The 23,074-nt window shown below is 41.8% G+C and overlaps 1 protein-coding gene across 2 annotated transcripts; it reads right to left on the bottom strand.

Annotated features, from left to right (window-relative positions):
* Positions 1–23,074, bottom strand: nt5c3a (5'-nucleotidase, cytosolic IIIA). 2 transcript variants are annotated; one of them, XM_061915388.1, is made up of 8 exons: positions 22,884–23,074; positions 13,940–14,038; positions 10,516–10,585; positions 10,281–10,413; positions 8,216–8,305; positions 4,771–4,933; positions 1,389–1,589; positions 1–120 (listed from the first exon to the last, which is right to left on the bottom strand). In XM_061915388.1, the coding sequence occupies exons 1-8, from the start codon at positions 23,019–23,021 to the stop codon at positions 19–21; spliced, it is 996 nt and encodes a 331-aa protein (XP_061771372.1). In that variant the 5' UTR covers positions 23,022–23,074; the 3' UTR covers positions 1–18. The 2 variants fall into 2 exon arrangements, with proteins under 2 accessions (XP_061771372.1, XP_061771373.1); XM_061915389.1 differs by lacking the exon at positions 22,884–23,074 and adding an exon at positions 14,478–14,542.

The raw sequence follows: 23,074 nt of genomic DNA, 5'->3' as shown, positions 1-23,074 counted from the left end.
GGGGGGGCGGGGTGGGAGTTATAGAACCTTCTGGAGGATAGCGTTGGGCACTTCCAGGGTCTCGTCCTTCACCAGGACGATGTCATAAGAGTCCAAATATTTGTCCAGACGTTCCTCCACCTGCCGAGCCACAACCACACACACCGTCACAAACTATCCACCCACCCTCCAGGATTTTGTTGGATTATTTTGGTGCTTGTCACAGAAAGACGGCAAATTTTGTTGCACCTTTCTGAAAAATCTTGCGAAAGGTGGAACAAAATTTGCCGTCTTTTAAGGCTTATGCTATCCTACAGGGCAGGGATTCAGAACCTTTTTGTCCTCAGGGCCCAACTTTTCCATTACGCCCCCAAGGATTTTGTTGGATTATTTTGGTGCTTGTCACAGAAACCCGGCAAATTTTGTTCCACCTTTCTGAAAAATCTTGCGAAAGGTGGGACAAAATGTGCCGTGTTTTAAGGCTTATACAATCCCATGGGGAAGAGATTCAGAACCTTTTTGACCTCAGGGCCCAACTTTTCCGTTACACCCACCCCCCCATGATTTTGTTGCATTATTTTTGTGTTTGGCACAGAAACACGACAAATTTTTTGCACCGTTCTGAAAAATGTTTGGAAAGGTGCAATAAAATTTGCTGTGTTTTAAGGCTTATACAATCCCACGGGGCAGGGATTCACAACCTTTTTGACCTCAGGGCCCAACTTTTCCACTACCCTCACCCCCCAAGGATTTTGTTGGGATTATTTTGGTGCTTCTCACAGAAACACGGCAAATTTTGTTGCACCTTTCTGAAAAAGCTTCCAAAAGGTGTAACAAAATTTGCCGTGTTTCAAGGCTTATACAATCACATGGGGCAGGGATTCAGAACATTTTTGACCTCAGGGCCTAACTTTTCCACTACCCTCACCCCCCAAGGATTTTGTTGGATTATGTTGGTGCTTGTCAAAGAAACCCGGTAAATTTTGTTCCACCTCTCTGAAGAATCTTGCGAAAGGTGGAACAACATTTGCCGTGTTTTAAGGCTTTTACTATCCTATAGGGCAGGGATTCAGATCCTTTTTGACCTCAGGGCCCAACATTACAGGCAGTGCCATCATGACACGCCCCCAATATTGTTGTCCGGGTGAAAACCGTGAGAATGACTGTCCCGGGAGATTGTCGGGGGGAGCACTGATATTCAGGTGTTTCCCGGAAAGGTCGCGAGAGTTGGCAAGTATGTTGCTAGGGCGGGAAAGCCATTCAAATAAAGTGAATTCATTAAAAAGTGTATGTTAGATTTTTTAAGAAATCTTTCCTTGCAGCCCAGCCTCACCCAGTTTCTGCATCCAGTGGCCCCCAGGTAAATTGAGTTTGAGACCCCTGGTGTAAAAGTAACACTGATAACTTGCCTTGTCATTGAGAAAGCCGACTTTGAGGAGGTTCTCCACGTTGGGCACGCCGTCCGCCATGCTCAGGTCGCCCAGCGAGTCGCCCATCAGGATGACGTTGCAGTTGTCCCTCTGCTGCTTGAAGTACTCCGTGTTCCGCAGGGCGCCGTCGTGTTTGTTGTACACGTGGATGAGCTCGCCTTTGAAGCCCCGCAGGACGCCCTGCCAACACAACCACAGGCTGCTGTCAATCACCGCCGCACTCAGGGACAGTTACCGAGCGGACGTTAAAAAAAACAGAGCTTGTCGCAAAACGTGGCGCCGGCTCAAGCACTCGGCGGGAAAACCAGCCTTCAGAATTGTCCATTCCACAGGATTCTTGGAATAAAAACTTTACAAAAACAGGTTACAGGTCACAACATAAGACATATTTATACACTAAGCCTTGGCCTGAAAAAAAATATTAAAAAAAATAAATAAATCCCACAAAGTTAATCTAATTAAAAACCCAAACTTCAACCTACTACTACTTGGGGCAGTATAGAGGGTTCCAGGTTTGATTCCCGCTTCTGCCAGCATAGACGCTGCCGTTGTGCCCTTGGGCAAGACACTTCACCCACCTGCTCCCCAGTGCCACCCTACACTGGTTTAAATGTAACTTAGATATTGGGTTTTACTACATAAAAGTGCATTGAGTCACTAGAGAAAAGCGCTATATAAATATAATTCATTTCACAACAATAATAATAATATCAATAATACTTTTTTTAATGTTTTAATCCAACACATAATTCTAAAAAAAATAAAAAAAATCTGCAAAAATAATAAATACATTATTTTAATCCATCCATTTTCTACCGCTTGCCCCTTTTGGGGTTGCGCGGGGTGCATTCGGGCAGAAGGCGGATGTACACCCTGGACAAGTCCTCACCTCATCGCAGGGCCAACACAGACAGAGAGACAAATTTCACACTCAAATTCATCTAAAAAAATATGAATTTAAAAAAAATTTAAATAATAAAAATTACGATTTGGGGCTTCATGGTAGGAGAGGGGTTAGTGCGTCTGCCTCACAATACGAAGGTCCTGCAGTCCTGGGTTCAATTCCAGACTGAGGATCTTTCTGTGTGGAGTTTGCATGTTCTCCCCGTGAATGCGTGGGTTCCCTCCAGGTACTCCGGCTTCTTCCCACTTCCAAAGACATGCACCTGGGGATAGGTTGATTGGCAACACTAAATTGGCCGTAGTGTGTGAATGTGAGTGTGAATGTTGTCTGTCTATCTGTGTTGGCCCTGTGATGAGGTGGCGACTTGTCCAGGGTGTACCCCGCCTTCCGCCCGATTGTAGCTGAGATAGGCGCCAGCGCCCCCCGCAACCCCGAAAGGGAATAAGCGGTAGGAAATGGATGGATGGATGGATGGAAATTACGATTTGGATGTGAATCCATTTTTTTTTCGGCACACCGACTGACTGCCTGTCGTCTAAACCAGTGGTTCTCAAACTTTCTCCGCCAAATACGAGCTCAGAAAACACTCGGCTCTCCAAGTGCCACCATAAAGACCAGCATTAAATCACAGTAGCGTAGTAGGGCTAAGTATTCATTAAAAACACTGCAACAGTCTTAATTAAAAAATATGTATGATATTTTCGGCCACTGGAAGATTACACACAGTTTGAACAGTAACACTGTGTTTGAATGTAGGAAAATAAAACACTAATACCTTAAATAATATTTGGGTATCGCTGTTCTAAATTTTTTAATTATCATTGTGTGCAACAACATTTTCCAAGGAATTTTGGCTATCAAAATAAAATATATAAAATACATAAATATTAAAACTAGTTATATCCATCAATCTGTTGGTAAAAAAATTAATAATCAATCAAAACAAATTCTGTAACGAGGCTAATATACACTTATATTCCTAAATATTTCCTTCTACAAACATAACTCTATTGTGGCCCTCACTAAAAACATGCTTAACAACGAACAATAAATATTTTTCATGCCAACAAAGCAAATCGACTGTGAAAATGTGCTAGCTCGATGCTAATTTACATTAGATATGCTATTTGCATGCTACTGATTAGGATTCGTACATCACAATTTCAACACTTAAGCGAGGAAACTACAACTACAATCCACTACAGTTACAATCAAAACATCTACTTACAGTACAAACACTTTGTATGACTCAACAATGGACAAGAGCGCCACATTCAACCCAATGGCAAAGACTACTTCCTGGATAAGGCAAATGCCATCTAATGTCTTGGAATTGCTATATAATACAAAACCCAAAACCAGTCAAGTTGGCACTTTGTACATCCATCCATTTCTACCGCTTGTCCCTTTTGGAGTCGCGGGGGGTGCTGGAGACTTTCTCAGCTGCATTCAGGCAGAAGGCGGGATTGTGTAAATGGTAAATAAACCAGAATACAATGATTTGCAAATCATTTTCAACTTTTATTCAATTGAATAGACAGCAAAGACAAGATATTTAATGTTCCAACTGAGAAACTTGATTTGCTTTTGCAAGTAATCATTTACTTAGAATTTAATGGCAGCGACGCGTTGCAAAAAAGCCGGCGGCGTTTCTGGGTGTTGTTGATAAATGGTTGTGGCTTTCCATAGTAGAGTTTTAACTTGCACTTAAAAGATGTAGCGACCGACTGCAGTTACTGACAGTGGTGTTTTGAAGTGTTCCTGAGCCCATGGGGTGATGTCCTTTACACACTGATGTTGGTTTTTGATGCAGTACTCCCTGCGGGACCGAAAGTCATGAGCATTCACTGTTATGTGCAGTGATTTCTCCAGATTCTCTGAAACCTTTTGATGACATTACGGACCAATTTCTTTGCAATAACTCGTTGGGAAATGTTCATAAAACTGTTGGGACAATTTGCTCACGCATTTTTTGACAAAGTGGTGAACCCTCACCCCTTCCTTGTTTGTGAATGACTGAGCATTTCACGGGAGCTGCTTTTATACCCAATCATGGCACCCACCTGTTCCCAATTAGCCAAGTTCACCTGTGCGATGTTCCAAATAAGTGTTTCATGAGCATTCCTCAACTTTTTCAGTCTTTTTTGCCACTTATGCCAGCTTTTTTCAAACATGCTGCAGGTATCAAATGCCAAATGAGCTAATATTTGCATTAAATAACATTTTCCAGTTCAAACATTAAATATATTGTCTTTGCAGTCTATTTAATTGAATAGAAGTTGAAAAAGATTTGCAAATCGTTGTATTCTCTTTCACAGGTTTTGGGTTTTGTGCTTGCAAATGATACTCAGAGGGTTAAGAAGGTGGTTATCCTCATGAGCAGTTAAGTACCGAACAAAATGGTCCATTCTCTCCATCGCTATAGTAACCAAGCGTCAATCAGGGAGTGAAACTCACGTTGTCGTCAAAGTCCATGAAGTTGGATACCACCTTGACGTTGGGGTGGTAGACCCCCGCCTGGCGGATGATCTCCTCCAGGATGTCGCCCAGGCCGGCGGAGAAGATGAAGACGGGGACGTCGTGCGTGTGCAGGCGGTCGAAGAACTGCTCGTAACCTTCCCTGCCGAGGCACACATGCCGGTGAGAGAGGATCTTGGAGGTGACTTTTACACCACACGTTAAAAAACATGACAAAAATAGTAATTTTTATCATCTAAAAAACATACACTATTGCCAAATGAGAATCAGGTGTCCTAATCACTTGGTGTATCAAATCAAGCACTTAGGTGTGGATATCCATCCATCCATCCATTCATTTTCTTTCGCTAATCCAAGGTCGGGTCGCAGGGGCAGAGAAGCCCAGACTTCCCAATGCCCAGCGAATTCGTCCAATGGTGTTGTTTACTCGAGTCATATTGCAGTCTACACATACAGTGGGGCAAAAAAGTATTTACTCAGCCACCGATTGTGCAAGTTCTCCCACTTCAAATGATGACAGAGGTCTGTAATTTTCATCATAGGTACACTTCAACTGTGAGAGACAGAATGTGGTAAAAAAAAAATCCAGGAATTCACATTGTAGGAATTTTAAAATAATTTTTTGTAATTTATGGTGGAAAATAAGTATTTGGTCAACCATTCAAAGCTCTCACTGATGGAAGGAGGTTCCATCCATCCATCATCTTCCGCTTATCCGAGGTCGGGTCGCGGGGGCAGCAGCCTAAGCAGGAAAACCCAGACTTCCCTCTCCCCAGCCACTTCGTCTAGCTCTCCCCGGGGGATCTCGAGGCGTTCCCAGGCCAGCCGGGAGACATAGTCTTCCCAACGTGTCCTGGGTCTTCCCCGTGGCCTCCTACCGGTTGGACGTGCCCTAAACACCTCCCTAGGGAAGCGTTCGGGTGGCATCCTGACCAGATGCCCGAACCACCTCATCTGGCTCCTCTCCATGTGGCGGAGCAGCGGCTTTACTTTGAGCTACTCCCGGATGGCAGAGCTTCTCACCCTATCTCTAAGGGAGAGCCCCGCCACACGGCGGAGGAAACTCAATTCGGCCGCTTGTACCCGTGATCTTATCTTTTCGGTCATGACCCAAAGCTCATGACCATAGGTGAGGATGGGAACGTAGATCGACCGGTAAATTGAGAGCTTTGCCTTCCGGCTCAGCTCCTTCTTTACCACAACGGATCGGTACAACGTCCGCATTACTGAAGATGCCGCACCGTTCCGCCTGTCGATCTCACGATCCACTCTTCCCCCACTCGTGAACAAGACTCTTAGGTACTTGAACTCCTCCACTTGGGGCAGGGTCTCCTCCCCAACCCGGAGATGGCACTCCACCCTTTTCCGGGCGAGAACCATGGACTCGGACTTGGAGGTGCTGATTCTCATTCCGGTCGCTTCACACTCGGCTGCGAACCGATCCAGCGAGAGCTGAAGATCCCGGTCAGATGAAGCCATCAGGACCACATCATCTGCAAAAAGCAGAGAACTAATCCTGCGGTTACCAAACCGGAACCCCTCAACGCCTTGACTGCGCCTAGAAATTCTGTCCATAAAAGTTATGAACAGAATCGGTGACAAAGGACAGCCTTGGCGGAGTCCAACCCTCACTGGAAACGTGTTCGACTTACTGCCGGCAATGCGGACCAAGCTCTGGCACTGATCGTACAGGGAACGGACCGCCACAATAAGACAGTCCGATACCCCATATTCTCTGAGCACTCCCCACAGGACTTCCCGAGGGACACGGTCGAATGACTTCTCCAAGTCCACAAAGCACATGTAGACTGGAAGGAGGTTTTGGCTCAAAATCTCACAATATATGGCCCTATTCATTCTTTCCTTAACACGGATCAATCGTCCTGTCCCCTTAGCAGAAAATCAGCCCCAAAGCATGATGTTTCCACCCCCATGCTTCACAGTAGGTATGGTTTTCTTGGGATGCAACTCAGTATTCTTCTTCCTCCAAACATGACGAGTTGAGTTTAAACCAAAAAGTTATATTTTCAATTCCAATCCTCTGTTGTATCATCCGTGTATCCATTTTGGTATAAACTCAACTCGTCGTGTTTGGAGGAAGAAGAATACTGAGTTGCATCCCAAGAACACCATACCTACTGTGAAGCATGGGGGTGGAAACATCATGCTTTGGGGCTGTTTTTCTGCTAAGGGGACAGGACGATTGAATGGGGCCATGTATCGTGAGATTTTGAGCCAAAACCTCCTTCCATCAGTGAGAGCTTTGAATGGTTGACCAAATTCTTAATTTCCACCATAATTTACAAATACATTTCCTACAATATCAATCAATCAATCAATGTTTACTTATATAGCACTAAATCACTAGTGTCTCAAAGGGCTGCACAAACCACTACCACATCCTCGGTAGGCCCACATAAGGGCAAGGAAAACTCACACCCAGTGGGACGTCGGTGACAATAATGACTATGAGAACCTTGGAGAGGAGGAAAGCAATGGATGTCGAGCGGGTCTAACATGATACTGTGAAAGTTCAATCCATAATGGATCCAACACAGTCGCAAGAGTCCAGTCCAATGAATTCCTGGATTTTTTTTTTCACATTCTGTCACTCACAGTTGAAGTGTACCTATGATGAAAATCACAGACCTCAGTCATCATTTTAAGTGGGAGAACTTGCACAATCGGTGGCTGACTAAATACTTTTTGCCCCACTTTATGTCTTATTTGTGACTGCCATCTACTGGTCACACTAATCATTTCACCATGCACCAAACAAAATGGCTTCAAGGTCGGTAAGCACAGCCAAAATGATTCCGTACATTGGGCGCACCGGGTTATAAGGCGCACTGTCGAATTTTAAAAACATGAAAGGATTTTAGGTACGCCTTATAGTCCGAAGAAATACAGCACTCCCAATTTCACGAATTGTTAGCCACCTCGTACTTGCCGTATTCTATGATTTAGAATGAACTAATAAAAAAAACATGCTCATTGTTTACTCTCAGTGGCTTAGTGGTTAGAGTGTCTGGCCTGAGAGCGGTAGGTTATGAGTTCATACCTAAGACTATAAAAATGGGAGCCATTACCTCCCTGATTGGCACTCAGCATCAAGGGTTGGAATTGTGAGTTAAATCACCAAAAATTATTTTCGAGCGTGGCCACTGCTGCTGCCCACTGCTCCCCTCACCTCCCAGGGGGTGAACAAGGGGATGGGTCAAATGCAGAGGACAAATTTCCCCACACCTAGTGTGAATGTGTGACAATCATTGGTACTCTAACGTTAACTTAACATAGGGATTTTGAATGTTAGGTACATTTATTATTATTTTTTTAAAAAGTTCAGTTCCTTTTTAACTTCCTTTTACAGCTAACTGACACCCGCGAGTGTTAAAAGAAGACTTGGACACAGGTGGACATGTACCTGAGGGCGGCGTCGGAATCCCGCACCACCTGTGAGAGTTTGTCCTTCTCCAGCCTTTGCTCCACCAGCAGTGTGTGTGACTTGAAATACCTGCGCACGCACACACACACACACACACACACAGACGCGCACACACTGGTTATCATTTGGATTAGGGACCAAGTTGTTGATCATGACTTGTGGGGACCACCCTTTCCTACAGGTTGTGGAGGCATACATTTTTTGGGGTAAAATGGCCACTGCCCAGTTAGCTCATACATGTCTTTAAATCTCTGGATTGATGAAGTAATGTGCTGATCATTCTAACTGGGGACCCTGGGGAAAAAAGAGTTAATATGGTTCATTGGGACCAAATTGAAATCCTTTTGCATAATTCACACAAATTTGTACGTGACTACTGGGGACCATTTAAAAAAAAAAAAAAAGAACAAATTATATATATTAAAAATCACTTAGGCATACTCAGAATGGATGATCTATCATTTAAAAAGGCTTCCCTTGAGGGGACCTGTTTTTTGGTCCCCATACCGTCAGAGGCCCCCTAAAGGTGACTGCGTAAACAGAGCCATGTCCCCATTAAGTCAGCATTGCCAGAACACACACACACACACACACACACACACACACACACACACACACACACACACACACACACACACACACACACACACACACACACACACACACACACACACACACACACACACACACTTTCTCTCTTGTATTTGTTACCTTCTTGAGACCTCAGAAAAATGCCGGTATCACAATAAAAGTCATCATTTTACTATGCACAAGTCAGAATTTTACAAGAAACACTGAACATTTGTTCAATGTTATGATAAAAGCTGGACTTTTTCACAATAACAGTCGTAATTTTACAAGAAAAGCTTAAAATGTTGGCAATTTTATGAAAAGAGTCGTAATTTTACTCGACAAAAGTCACAACAAGGGACGGCGTGGCGCAGTGGAAGAGTGGCCGTGCGCAACCCGAGGGTCCCTGGTTCAAATCCCACCTAGTACCAACCTCGTCACGTCCGTTGTGTCCTGAGCAAGACACTTTACCCTTGCTCCTGATGAGTGCTGGTTGGCGCCTTGCATGGCAGCTCCCTCCACCAGTGTGTGAATGGGTAAATGTGGAAGTAGTGTCAAAGCGCTTTGAGTACCTTGAAGGTAGAAAAGCGCTATACAAGTACAACCCATTTAATTTGCTAAGAAAACCTGAAAACTTTGGCAATACTATAAAAACAATCGTAATTTTGCCTGGCAAAATTATGACACAAGTCATAATCTTACTTTAAAAATAAAGAAAAAAAATGGCAATACTGTAATAAAAGTCCGAATTTTATATGACACAAGTCACCATTTTGCATTAAAAAGTAATAATTTTACATAGAAAAAGTAATAATTTCACGAGAAAATAGTGCAGTATTACAGAAACATTATGTGAAATTGTTCCCAATTTTATATGAAACTAGTCGACACATTGTGAGAAAAAGATTTTTATTTTTTATTTGTAATTGGTTTTTAATCCTCATTATTTACTTCAATTTATCACAGTATGTCTTTCTCTCTCTCTCTCTCTCTATATATATATATATATATATATACAGTATATGTATATATATATATATATATATATATATATACAGTATATATATATATATACAGTATATATATATACAGTATATATATATATATATATATATATATATATATATATATATTATTTTTTAATTAATTTTCTCCAAAAGGGGTGCTTTTCAATTTCTTACACACATTTGTTATTTCATATGTTGACCGGAGGGGGGGCACAAAGTCAATTTTTTTTAAATCCTTCCTTTTTGGGGCCACCCTAATTTTGATAGATTTCACCACCAGGGGTGCAAATGAGACAATCTCTATTAGATGCAATTATTTTCTGTATTGGGACCATGATTTGGGTCCTAACTTGTTCACCGGTCCTCATATGGAAGGTACTTTTCCTTATTGATGTCTCAAGAAGGGTATATACACACACACACACACACACACACACACACACACACACACGTTTGATTGGGCTCACCATTCCACCATGAAAGGGTACTTCTCCTCCATAGTGAGCTGAGGGTCGATCTCGATGGGGTAATATTTGTTCTTCAGCTGCAGCAGCTTCTGTCGGCAGTCTTCTGTCACCAGACTGCAGTTGTCGATGATGTCTGCGCAATGTGAACACACACACGAACACACACACACACACACATTGATCCAGCGGCATGGAAGTACATGGGGATTGAGCATTGAAAGTTGCGTTGGCTCACTGTGGCATGTTGGACAGCGCTTTCCGTTGACGGCAAACTTGCTCAAGGTCATGTCGAAGTCGGTGATTATCTGCCAAAATGAAACCACACCATTGGTCACGAGGACGTGAGGAGCTAAGATGCTAACAGTTTAGCGGGGGAGGGTTGAGGACCCCATGTCGAGTAAGAGTCATGCTCAAAAGTAGGGATTATCGGCCAATACATGCTTTAAAATGTAATATCGGAAATTATCGGTTTCAAAAAGTAAAATGTATTACTTTTAAAGACGCTGCTGTGTACACGGTTGTAGGGAGTAGTACAGAGCGCCAATAAACCTTAAAGGCACTGCCTTTGCATGCCGGCCCTATCACATAATATCTACGGCTCTTCCAACACACAAGTGAATGCAAGGCATACTTGGTCAACACCCATACAGGTCACCCTGAGGGTGGCCGTACAAACAACATTAACACTGTTACAAATATGCGCCACATTGTGAAGCCACACCAAACAAGAATGACAAACACATTTCGGGAGAACATCCGCAACATATACCCAGAACGCCTTGCAGCACTAACTCTTCTGGGATGCTACAATAAACAACCCCCACTACCTCCTACCCCCCCACCCCTCAACCTCCTCATGCTCTCTCAGGGAGAGCATGTCCCAAATTCCAAACTGCTGTTATGAGGCATGTTTAAAAAAAAAAAAATAATGCACTTTGTGACTTCAATAATAAAATATGGCAGTGCCATGTTTGCCCTTTTTTTCCATAACTTGAGTTGATTTATTTTGGAAAACTTTGTGACATTATTTAATGCATCCAGCGGGGCATCACGACAAAATTAAGCATAATGTGTTAATTCCACCACTCTATGTATCGGTATTGGTTGATATCGGAATTGGTAATTAAGAGTTGGACAATATCGGAATATCGGACATCACTAGTCAGAAGTTTACATACACTTGTAAAGAACGTGATGTCATGGCTGTCTTGACTTTCCAATCATTTCTAGATCTCTTATTTTTTATGATAGAGTGATTGGAGCCCATTTTTGTTGGTCACAAAAAACATTCATGAAGTTTGGTTCTTTTATGAATTTATTATGGCTCTACTGAAAATGTGAGCAAATCTGCTGGGTCAAAAGTGTACATAAATACATTAATATTTGCTTACATGTCCTTTGGCAAGTTTCACTGGGCCGCAATTGGCCCGTGTGTTTGAGACCCCTGCTTTAGAGGTTGAGGTTATCCGGCTTAGTGTAGCCAGGGCCTTAGAAGTCAAAATTTTTCTGCACAATTTTTTTTTTTTACACTACATTTTAACAAATGTCATTCTTAAAACACACCATCAGATAATTTGACGGTTTCACCAAATTAAATCACAAATAAATACATTTTTTTATGCTTTTGCAATAAATACACATATTAACCTCTATGCTTTATGCTCCTCCCCCTCCACCCCCTTCCTCAAAACATTTAAAACATTCTCCCTTCCTTACTTTTCTTCACAAAGTGATGAGGGAGCGCACATTTTGTCGGGACAAAAAAAAAAACTCGCACCGCACTTACACTTACAGAGCCTGCTGACGTCCTGCATAACAGTGTGGTACGCCAGCTGCACTGAAGCAGACAAACAGGCAATCCAGAGGGTCAAAAAATGTCTGCACAAAAAAATAATCGGCTGCCCCCAGCCTTCCCTGAAGGATTTACATAACTCCCGTTGCCCTGAAGAAAGCAAAAAGCATCACCAAGGACAGCACACACCTTGGCTTCCACCTATTAGACCTGCTACCATCGGGCAGGCGCTACAGGTGCATCAGAGCCAGCTTCTTTCCCAGAGCTGTCACCATCTTGGACTCTAAATAATAATAATAATAATAATTCACCCCATACAATATCCTACCCTAAGAACCACCTGTGCAATACTACCCTTCGAGGGCAATACGTCCGACACTGATTGTTATTTATTACTCCGGTACTCTTGTCTTGTTCTGTATGTTGTACAGTATGTTGTATTTCTATAGTGTTTTGTATATTGTACAGGATTTCTTATTATTTGTATTGGACAATAGTCTGTTTATTTCAATTGTTAGTTTTCCCTTTTTTAGGGACCGATGTCCCTTTGGAACAAAGGACCCTATTGAATTTCTAAGGTTTTATTATTATTATTATTATTCTTTATTATTATTATACCGCCGCCTCTTTGAGCTGTAATTTGACCCCCTTAACATGCTTCAAAAATCTGACACACACATCAGGACTAGCGAAAATTACGATCTAATCAAAAAACCAATCCCCAAAATTAAAAATTGCGCTCTAGCGCCCTCTAGGAAGAAAACACAGATATAACTGTCTCTAACTTCCAGTAGGAATGTCGTAGAAACATGAAACAAAAACCACTATGTAGGCCTCAGTTAGCCCTATATTTCATACACTGACACAAAGGGACATTCGGTCCCTAATAATAATAATAATAAAACCTTAGAAATACAATAGGGTCCTCTGTCCCAAAGGTAATAATAATAACCCTAGAAATTCTATAGGGTCCTCTGTGCCGAAGGGACATCGGTCCCTAATAATAAAACCTTAGAAATTCAATAGGGTCCTCTGTCCCAAAGGGACATTCGGTCCCTCATAATAAAAATAAAAACCTGAGGAATTCAAAAGGGTCCTCTGTCCCAAAGGGACATTCAGTTCCTAGTAATAATAATAATAATAATAATAAAACCTTAGAAATACAATGGGGTCCTCTGTCCCAAAGGGACATTCGGTTCCTAATAATAATAATTAAAAACCTTAGAAATTCAATAGGGTCCTCTGTCCCAAAGGGACATCGGTCCCTAATAGTAAAACCTTAGAAATTCAATAGGGTCCTCTGTCCCGAAGGGACATCGGTCCCTAATAATAAAAACTTAGAAATTCATGAGGGTCCTCTGTCAAGAAGGGACATCGGTCCCTAATAATAAAACCGTAGAAATTCAAAAGGGTACTCTGTCCCAAAGGGACATATGTGTTGGGAACCCGCATGGCTGCAGTTGTGTGTCCCCGAGTATGCAAGAATCCAGGAGAGTTGAGTGAAGGTAAGAATATTTAATACTCATAAGAAAATAACAAAAGCAAACATAAAGCAGTCGTGCAGACAAACGTTCTCAACATAGATTATCTTCGAGCACTGAGGAGTGCTCGAGTGAAACATAAATAGGTACTAGTTTGATTGACAGCAGGTATGAACCGCTGCCAACCAACGAAAAGAGAAAAACAACAGTGCTCCGTGAATAAAACAGGAAATACCACAAAATAAGAGCACTGAACAGGAAGTAAATACTAAAAAACAAAAAACTAAAAGAAATGAAGTGAGAGAATGTCACAACTTGGTCCCTAATAAAGTCCATTCTATTCTATTCTATTCACTTTACGACTACCGGGCGGCGCCGAACCTTACCTGGAGTTTGGAGGCTCCTCCTTTGATGAGGCCGCAGATGATCTGCTCCACCCTCTCCGGGTCCCTCATGTGCACCGTCTTCTTCTCAAACTGGGGCATCTGCGGGCGAGGCAGTCAAGACGGACTTTTTCAGTGGTGGAGGCAACAAAAAAAGGCGGGCGTGCGTGTTTGCCAGCGGGAGAGGTATGTGCCAGGACGTGTCCCATCTTGATATTGAGTGCATTTCACTAATACGCCTTCGAGTTATGTGACGGTCGACAAACGTGAGAAAAGAAGGTATGGTGGCCCCTCAGTAAACAGCGGGCTCCAAATATAAATTGCACGTACTAAAAATAACCCCGACGGTCTTACGCAATAAGCTTCAAGCCTTTCATTTCCTGAAGGTTCTGCACACACACAAGTAAATACTACATTCCTCCAGGTGATTTATGGCCATGCTTTTAAATAAATTACAACACACACACACACACACACACACACACACACACACACACACACACACACACACACACACGCACGCACGCACGCACGCACTCACCTCGGCTATGTTGTCTCGGCGAAAGCACAAAAGTGAAGAAAGGAATGTGCCGCAAACAAACCTTTATATAACGGCGCTGGCCGAGGGGCGTGGCCTGAGACCCCTCCCCTCCCCGTCCCACAGAGGGGATCACACTTTGCACTTCTGATGCACGCACAAACACCCTCATATAAATAGAAGAGGGGGACGTTCGCAATTTACCCATTGTTGTCATGTGACCTTTCGCCCCTTGGGGGAAAAAAGGGTTATTTAGTGGATATTTTCCCTTCTTTTTTGGCAGATTAAGAATGCCTGAGGAGTTTGGCCTTGATTTTATGAAGACATAAATAAACACATTTACAACTAGTCATGGTGTCACGACGTGCAGGCTTAAAGAGAGCCTAAGTTAAGTTTCTCTTTCAATTCTTCAGGTGAGTTTAAGTTTCCGTTTCCATTCAGGCCGAGGCTGGGTTGCCACTAGACCAGGCCGGCCAAACTGCGGCTCGCGAGCTTCATGCGGCTCTTTGGCTGGTTTCATGCGGCTTTTCAACTGTTATGAGAGTAGCGTATTTGTGTGTCTGTGGCCCTCTAAGATATGACAGCATGTGAGGTGAGTGGGTGAGCGAGAGAGGTGAGGGAGCGGTACCATGAGTGTGTGCAGGTGCTGGTAGCTTGGTGGACTGCTGCGTGCAAGACACCAATAAAGTCACAAAGTTGCAACAAACCTCCTCGAGTCTGGAGCTCTAAAGACCTGTGAAGGGTGTGTAGTAGAAAATTCGGGGATTTAACCCAGGGTCTCATCCTGTTCGTGACGCCAATGTTATGTGATAGAAAAGTCATAATCTTAAACAGGAACAATAGACAATTTGTTACAGGAGTACTCATTATCAGATGGTACAAAGTTGGATTGAATCGATATGATTACAGACAGTGTCTCATGAGACGGAAGATGGTGCACCCTCATGAATTAAGAAAGAGCGCACACCAGGCTTGGTCTTCCCTTCTTATTTATACACTCCATAATGGCCTGATTTGTAGCTTAACAACTTATGTAACTGTCCAATGTTCAAATGTGAACCCACCAACTTGGTCAGGGTGATTTGACCTATTATGTCGTGTCCCTCCCAATGCATTTAGTTTAGAGGTAACCCTAGGAAAGAAATTTTCCACTACAGGTGTGACCCCTGAAGTATATCGGCCCTGGAGGATTGTCTCCCCTGCGCTCCCCCGACTACAGTCAGCAGGAAGCAGGAAAGGTGTAATAACTCTATTAGTGCCTTAGTGTTTACCATCAAGTCTTTATTTTGACAGCTCTTTGCAGTAAACTTGTCTTGAGTGCAAACTAAAGCAGTAGTAGTCATTGATAAAACTTTTCGCAAATCAAAATTTATGACCAACAAACACGCAATAAACGGGGACGGAAATTCAGGAATTGCGTGTCCATTCTGATATCAATGCCAGACATTTGAGGCATTTAAGAAACCCCGCCCGGACAGCCCCGCAAAAGAGGACGTGTCCGGGGAAAAGAGGACGTATGGTCAGTCTAACATAAGAAGAATAAGCCGTAGCCGGTTTGAGTGATGCCAAACTAGGACTGGGCGATTAATCGCAGATTTGTCTCTGTGCGATATAGAAAATGACTATATGGTGATATTGGAGTATACGTTCTCACGCAGTTGCTTTTAGCTGCGGGCATTACACTACAGGCTCTTCCCACTCTTTCTTGTCTCTAATTCTCACAGACAGCAAGCGCTCCTTCTTACATACGTCACATACTGTCACGTCATATGTCACATACATATACGCCCTCACTGAGCAGAGAGGTAGCAGCATGGGTAACGTTATCTGTGCTGCTAGCGGAGCCGTGCGAGCGGTAATACGAGAGAAAGAAGGTGCGAATCTGGTAACAAATGAAGGAAGAATTAATTCCCAAGAAAAACAGCAGGGGGTCCATCGTCTGTCGGTGGTTCGGCTTCAAGTGGGAATATGTTGAATAGACGACCGTAAGTGTGGGGCAAAAGCGTTGCTACAAAAAGTAGCATTACTGCTAATGTGTAGCATCATTCGAAAAGTCACCTGCTAGAGAATGAAGAGTGCTTACTCCGCATGTCAACATCTCCATTCAGTGTCAGACGCCCACACCATCAAAATGCCGAGGCAAACATTTCCGCATCAACACCGTATGAAAAAATTAGTCATTATGGAGCTCATTTTTATTGGACAGTTATTAAAATATCTTGTGTGACATCATGCACAAAAGTGCACTTCATTTGTTTTAAACTATTGTAGTGGCGTTCTGTACAAAAAGTGCACTTTAATTTAGTGTTGTTTTTATATGTCATCTTAGTGACATCATGCACAAAAGTGCACTCATAGCTTGTTTTAAATGTCTCTGACAATCTTGCACTTTCTGTTTTGAAAATGACATCAATGTTTGTGCCACTGCTTAATAACTGTTTAATAAATACACTTTTGGGTAAAGTGACTTAGTTGTGATTTCCCTCTCTGCATGAAAGTTTAAAATGAGCAGATATTAATGCAGTATGAAGAAGAATGTTTTAATGTAGACACATAGAATCATCATACTGTGATTATATGCATCAAGTGTTCATTCAAGGCTAAGGCAAAATATGGAGTTATATGTCACTGGAGTATGTAAACTTTTGATCAGGGTCATTTGGGTACTTTCTTTTGTCATTTTGATTTGAAAAGAGCAAACACAGTTATTTGCCAATAAATAGCTTCACACAACCATTAAGCATGAATGGAAGAAATGTTTTTGTCTTATCATTCATATTCTCTGAAGAATGGCCAAGAAATCATAATTTCTCCTAGGGTATGTAAACTTATGAGCACAACTGTAAATGTCCTCTGTGGAGGGGGGCGTGGCCTGCAAAGAGACGGAGTGTGCCAGGACCGGCCTCGAAGTCAGCGAGAGATAACAAGGCCCAGGTGGATGGCCCAGCTGGGCCTTGTTATCTAATCACCTGTCGCTCTGCAGCTTTCCCTAAGCTTCAATGCCTTTTCTTAGGGGCATTCACCTTTTATTTTTTTGGTTTAAGCATTAGACACCTTTTTACCTGCACACTGCGTACAAAGCATTTAGCTACCTGCTGCTACCTACTGATATGGAAGAGTGCAACACGGTTACTCTGCCAAGTTGTAGACAGCACTGACACTAAACAACATATCATTTGCAGACTATAATTACCGGTTTACAAAAAGTATTTTTAACCAAAATAGATGAAATTAGATCATCTCCCAAGGCATACCAGACTGTGCCACGGCACAGTGGTTGAAAAAAACACTGATGTAGACCACAAGGAAGTGTTTCAAATGTATTAAATAATCATAATACGACCTAGAGGGAATTAAATTGTGAAGGCGCCTTTGCATTGATTAAGCAAGGTTTGGTGTGTCCTCATGGCCGCTTGTTACGTGGATGTAGATGCCGGAGGAACCGGAGAAGAGCGTTCTGCGAGGCCTGGCGTGCCAAGACTGTGAATAAGTAGGTCAAAGCTCTCACGTTACGCTATAAAGTAACCACATGTTAGTGTGTAGCAATGGCTGTCCCACAACACATGTTTACAATAGACGGTGCTCACTCGACTGTAAGGCCGTGAAAGTGTGTAGCGCAGAGATAATCATCAACACACACTTTATTGTGCCAACTGATTGTCAGGCCGCCTATCACACGCCCCATGTGGGTCATAAACCTGAGCAGGGTCAGAGGTCATCAGCCGAGACAATGTTAGTAATGGATTTAATCAAAGACAGGGAAAACGTGCGGCCGTATGATTGTATTATTTTAGGAATGTGTTTTGAAGGATGACATATGTTGTAGTTTAGTATGTTGTAGTTTAGTATGTTGTAGCGCGTCTTAGCATATCGTAGCGTGTCTTAGTATGTTGTAGCATGACTTAGTCTGTTGTATCATTTAGTAGCATGCCATAGCGTGTCTTGTATGTTGTAGCATGTGTGTGAATGCGTGTGTATGTATCTATATATATGCATGTATATATATATGTGTGTGTATATATGTATATATACACATATACACACATATATACACACACATATGTATACACATATATACATATACACACACATATATATATATTTAATACATATATATATACATACATATACACATCTATATGTATGTGTAAATATATGTGTATGCATGTGTATGTATGCATGTATATGTATGTATGTATGTGTGTGTATATATATATATGTATATATGTGTGTATATATATATATATTTATATATATATACACACACATATACATATATACCGTATATACATATACACATATGTATGTGTATGCATACACACACACACACACACACATATATACACACATGTATATATACACACACATATACATATATACCGTATATACATATACACATATGTATGTGTGTGTATATATATGTGTGTATATATATGTATGTGTGTGTGTGTATGTATATATATATATATATATATATATATATATATATATATATATATATATATATTATGGGTGTAACGGTACGTGTATTTGTATTGAACTGTTTCAGTACGGGGTTTCGGTTCGGTTCGGATGTGTACCAAACGAGTTTCCACATGGACAAATTAAGAGCGTACCGCACGTTTAGTGTAAACAACGCACACCGAGGCACAACACACGGCATGCTATCAGCGACCGGGAAACGATAGACTGACCATACTTCCTCTTTTCACTGGATATGTCCTCAAATGTCCGGCATTTTAAGTTACAGTTGAGTGTATTTTCAATGTACGTTCAGGGTTAAGAAGGGGTTAAAACCAAAACAAATTGTGTGCGCAGCAACATTCGTGAAGGAGGGGCAGAGACAGAGAGAGCAAGAGCGTTATGATAAACGCGCATGCGTCGCCAGGCTCTGCTTTTTACCCATAGATTTATCAGATTAAATTTTTTATTATCTATAGCAGGGGTGTCAAAAGTGTGCCCCGAAAGCCATTTGCCACCCACAGTTAATGTTTCAAAGGCCCAGGGCACATGCTAAAAATACTATAAAAATAAACAAAAACATAAACAAAAGTGAAAAAAAAAAGCTTGAAGGTTAAATGTACAACGTTGACTAATAAAACAAAGCTGTTTTTTTTTCTTTCAAACGGTCATTGCTCAAAACATAATATTGAATCAAAATCAATGTTATGAATTATTGACCTATCCAAGGTTTCCATTACTTCACATCAAATATTCCACTAAGAAAAATATTTTTGGTGGAAGATTTTGCAAATTTGGTAAATAAATAACCAAAAAATATATATTTTGATGTTTTCTTATTGTACTGAAAATGAACTGACCTGGTACCTCTAAACCAGGGGTCGGGAACCTTCTTGGCTGAGAGAGCCTTGAAAGCCAAATATTATAAAATGTATTTCTGTGAGAGCCATATAATATTTTTTAACACTGAATACAACTAAATGCATGCATTTTTAAGTAAGACCAACATTTTTAGAGCATAATAAGTCTGTTATTATTTTTGATAACATTGTTATTATGAGGCTAACCAATAATAAATAAAATACTTCTTAATTTGACTTCTTGAACTGTTGGGGTGCAAAACAGATCGATGGATTAAAATGCATGAGAATTTTTTATATTTTCAACGTTGTTTTTAACACTTTAACAAGTACCATGAATTGATTTACGTGGACCCCTTATTTGGGTGTTAGCATTTAGTGGTGAATTTTAGTGAATATGTACTGTAGTGTACAATCTACTAAGTTTCAATCAATCAATCAATCAATCAAAACTGTGATTACCATCTGAATTATTCATTACTTATCGTGTTAAGCAATCTCAGCTAAGATTTATCTGAGAGCCAGATGCAGTCATCAAAAGAGCCACATCTGGCTCAAGAGCCATAAGTTCCCTACCCCTGCTCTAAACCGAGGTAAGTAACGAACCGAAATTTTTGTGTACGTTACACCCCTAATACACACACACACACACACACACACACACACACACACACAAGTAGGAAAAAATCACGACCATTTTTATTTGTTTTCATGTAAAAAATATACCTAATTTTTATGGTGTGGCGGCATTTATTCTGCCGTGGCAATGTGCCACAATCCATTACATGTAGGGGAACCCTGAAATTAAATAAAAATAAATTATATTTTAATTGCTTTTTACCTATTTTTGTCATTTTTACTCCAGTCTAGCACCCTTACTGATACAGGCGCCGTGTACATTGTGCTGATGTCGCATAGAAAAATCGCTGGTAACAAATGTCAGCTGGGATAACAAACAGTAAAATGAACTTTTGACTTCCTTGTCACTGACATTTATTGAAGTAATTGCGCTTTTGTTGTGCTAATGCTTGTGTTGGCGGACATGGAGGCCAGCAAGAGAGAAGATGCTCTATAATGAATGATGCCTGGAATGTGTATGTGTTTATGGCAGACATTTTGTGCCAGCGTGTGATACTGTTGACATGAATCAGCAGGTTTAATGTTATATTTTCCTATTTATATTCTTGCAAATGAACACACACATACACAAACACACACACTATTGCCAAAAGCATTTGGCCACTTGCCTTGACACACATTTGAACGTGAAGTGCCATCGCATTCCTAACCCATGTGGTTCAATATGATGTCGGTCCACCTTTTGGGAGGGCTGTCCACAAGATTGAAGAGTGTGTTTTTGGAATTTCCCACCATTTTTCCAAAAGCGCATTGGTGAGGTCGCACACTGATGTTTGCCGAGAAGGCCTGGCTCTCAGTCTCCGTTTTAATTCATCCCAAAGGTGTTCTATCGGGTTCAGGTCAGGACTCTGTGCAGGCCAGTCAAGTTCATCCACACTAGAATCTGTCATCCATGTCTTTATGGACCTTGCTTCGTGCAGTGGTGCACAGTCATGTTGGAAGAGGAAGGGGCCCGCTCCAAACTGTTCCCACAAGGTCGGGAGCATGGAATTGTCGAAAATATTTTGGTATCCTGGAACGTTAAAAAGCTCATTTCACTGGAACTAAGGGTCCAAGCCCAACTCCTGAAAAACAACCCTACGCCATAATTACTCCTCCACCAAATTTCACAAATGTAGCGAAATGTACCGTTCTCCTGGCAACCTCCAAACCCAGACTCGTCCATCAGAGTGCCAGATGGAAAAACGCAATTCATCACTCCATAGAAAATGTCTCCACCGCTCTAGAGTCCAGTGGCGACATGCTTTACACCACTGCATCCGACGCTTTGTATTGAACTTGGTGATTTATGGCTTAGACTCAGCTGCCCGCCCATGGAAATCCATTTCGTGAAGTTCTCTGCGTACTGTACGTGGGCTAATTGGAAGGTCACATGAAGTCTGGAGCTCTGTAGCAACTGACTGTGGAGAAAGTCTTTGCACTATGCGCTTAAGCATCCGCCGACCCCTCTCTGTCAGTTCACGTGGCCTACCACTTGGCGGCTGAGTTGCTGTTGTTCCCAAACTCTTCCATTTTCCTATAACAAAGCAGACAGTTGACTTTGATATTTAGGAGCGAGGAAATTCCACGACTGGATTGGTTGCATAGGTGGAAATCACTGAGATTGGCCCATTATTTCACAAATGTTTGTAGAAACAGTCTCCATGCCTAAGTGCTTGATTTGATACATTGGGCCAAGTGGTTAGGACACCTGATTTTCATCATTTGGATGGGAGGCCAAATACTTTTGGCAATATAGTGTATGTATACACACAAATATTTATTTGCCCCCCATATTTAGTACGCCCAAATTTTTATTCCAGTTGTTTTTAAACATTCATAAGTGCATTTCAGTCTCAGGTTTTATTTTGTGTATTTTATTCTTTATTCTTAAAATGCTTTTGTGCTAAAAAGTTTTTAGGTGAGGGGAAAATGCTAAATAGTGACGTCACTGTTAAAGCATGGGGATATGGCACCACCTTATTATCTTATAAAACGTTGGAACTTTTAGATACACCATTTTATATGTTTATGTAATAATAGTGTTCGATTGTGTCCTTGATAAAAATATAAATAACTATGGTTACTATGACAACGAGGCAGTTTTTCAAAGTAAAGGCTCCTCATAATACAGCCGTGACCTCTAAAAGCAGCTGCGGGTGCCGTTGTTTGAAGATCTGCGCATGCGTAAAAATCCACAAGCGGCGGCGGTCGAGGAAACGACACAACAAACTTCAAAATGAAAGGAGGACATTATTTCATTTTCAACTACCAAATGTCAACCAACTCACTTTTACACTTCTAAGTCAAATTAAAATATTCATAATCCATCACTATAAACGTGAAGTAAACAGCGTCCTGCCCAGCACGGCATACAAAACACAGGCTCTTATTTTGAAGGCACATGACAGGAAATTATTGTCAGTCTCCGGTTAGCTTGCCGGACTCACGATGTTCGCGTTTTACTCACCATTTCTATAATTCTGGTTTTCTTGCCCGCCCTCTTCTTCTTGGCGACGATGTACTGGGCCAGAACCACGCCACCAAACAAGGCACAAACGCTCGCACTGGCCGCGGCACCCACTTTGACGACGGCCGTCCTGTCCATGACGGCACGCTCGGAGCTTCGCCGCCGAGAGGAGTCCCGCCCCCTCTGTGCCC

The sequence above is a fragment of the Nerophis ophidion genome, linkage group LG11 (assembly GCF_033978795.1).
Source record: "Nerophis ophidion isolate RoL-2023_Sa linkage group LG11, RoL_Noph_v1.0, whole genome shotgun sequence".
Lineage (NCBI taxonomy): Eukaryota > Metazoa > Chordata > Actinopteri > Syngnathiformes > Syngnathidae > Nerophis > Nerophis ophidion.
Note: the sequence above shows the minus strand (reverse complement) of the source record. Positions and strands in the feature narration are given on the sequence as shown.

What these genes read in the sequence shown, in the direction of transcription:
- nt5c3a (XM_061915388.1), bottom strand. Translation starts at nt 23,021, where the DNA reads ATGGACAGGACGGCCGTCGTCAAAGTGGGTGCCGCGGCCAGTGCGAGC. An exon ending in AAACCAGAATTATAGAAATG is followed by an intron (nt 14,039 to 22,883) that starts GTGAGTAAAACG and finishes CCTCGCCCGCAG; the next exon opens with ATGCCCCAGTTTGAGAAGAA. An exon ending in GAGGAGCCTCCAAACTCCAG is followed by an intron (nt 10,586 to 13,939) that starts GTAAGGTTCGGC and finishes TCATTTTGGCAG; the next exon opens with ATAATCACCGACTTCGACAT.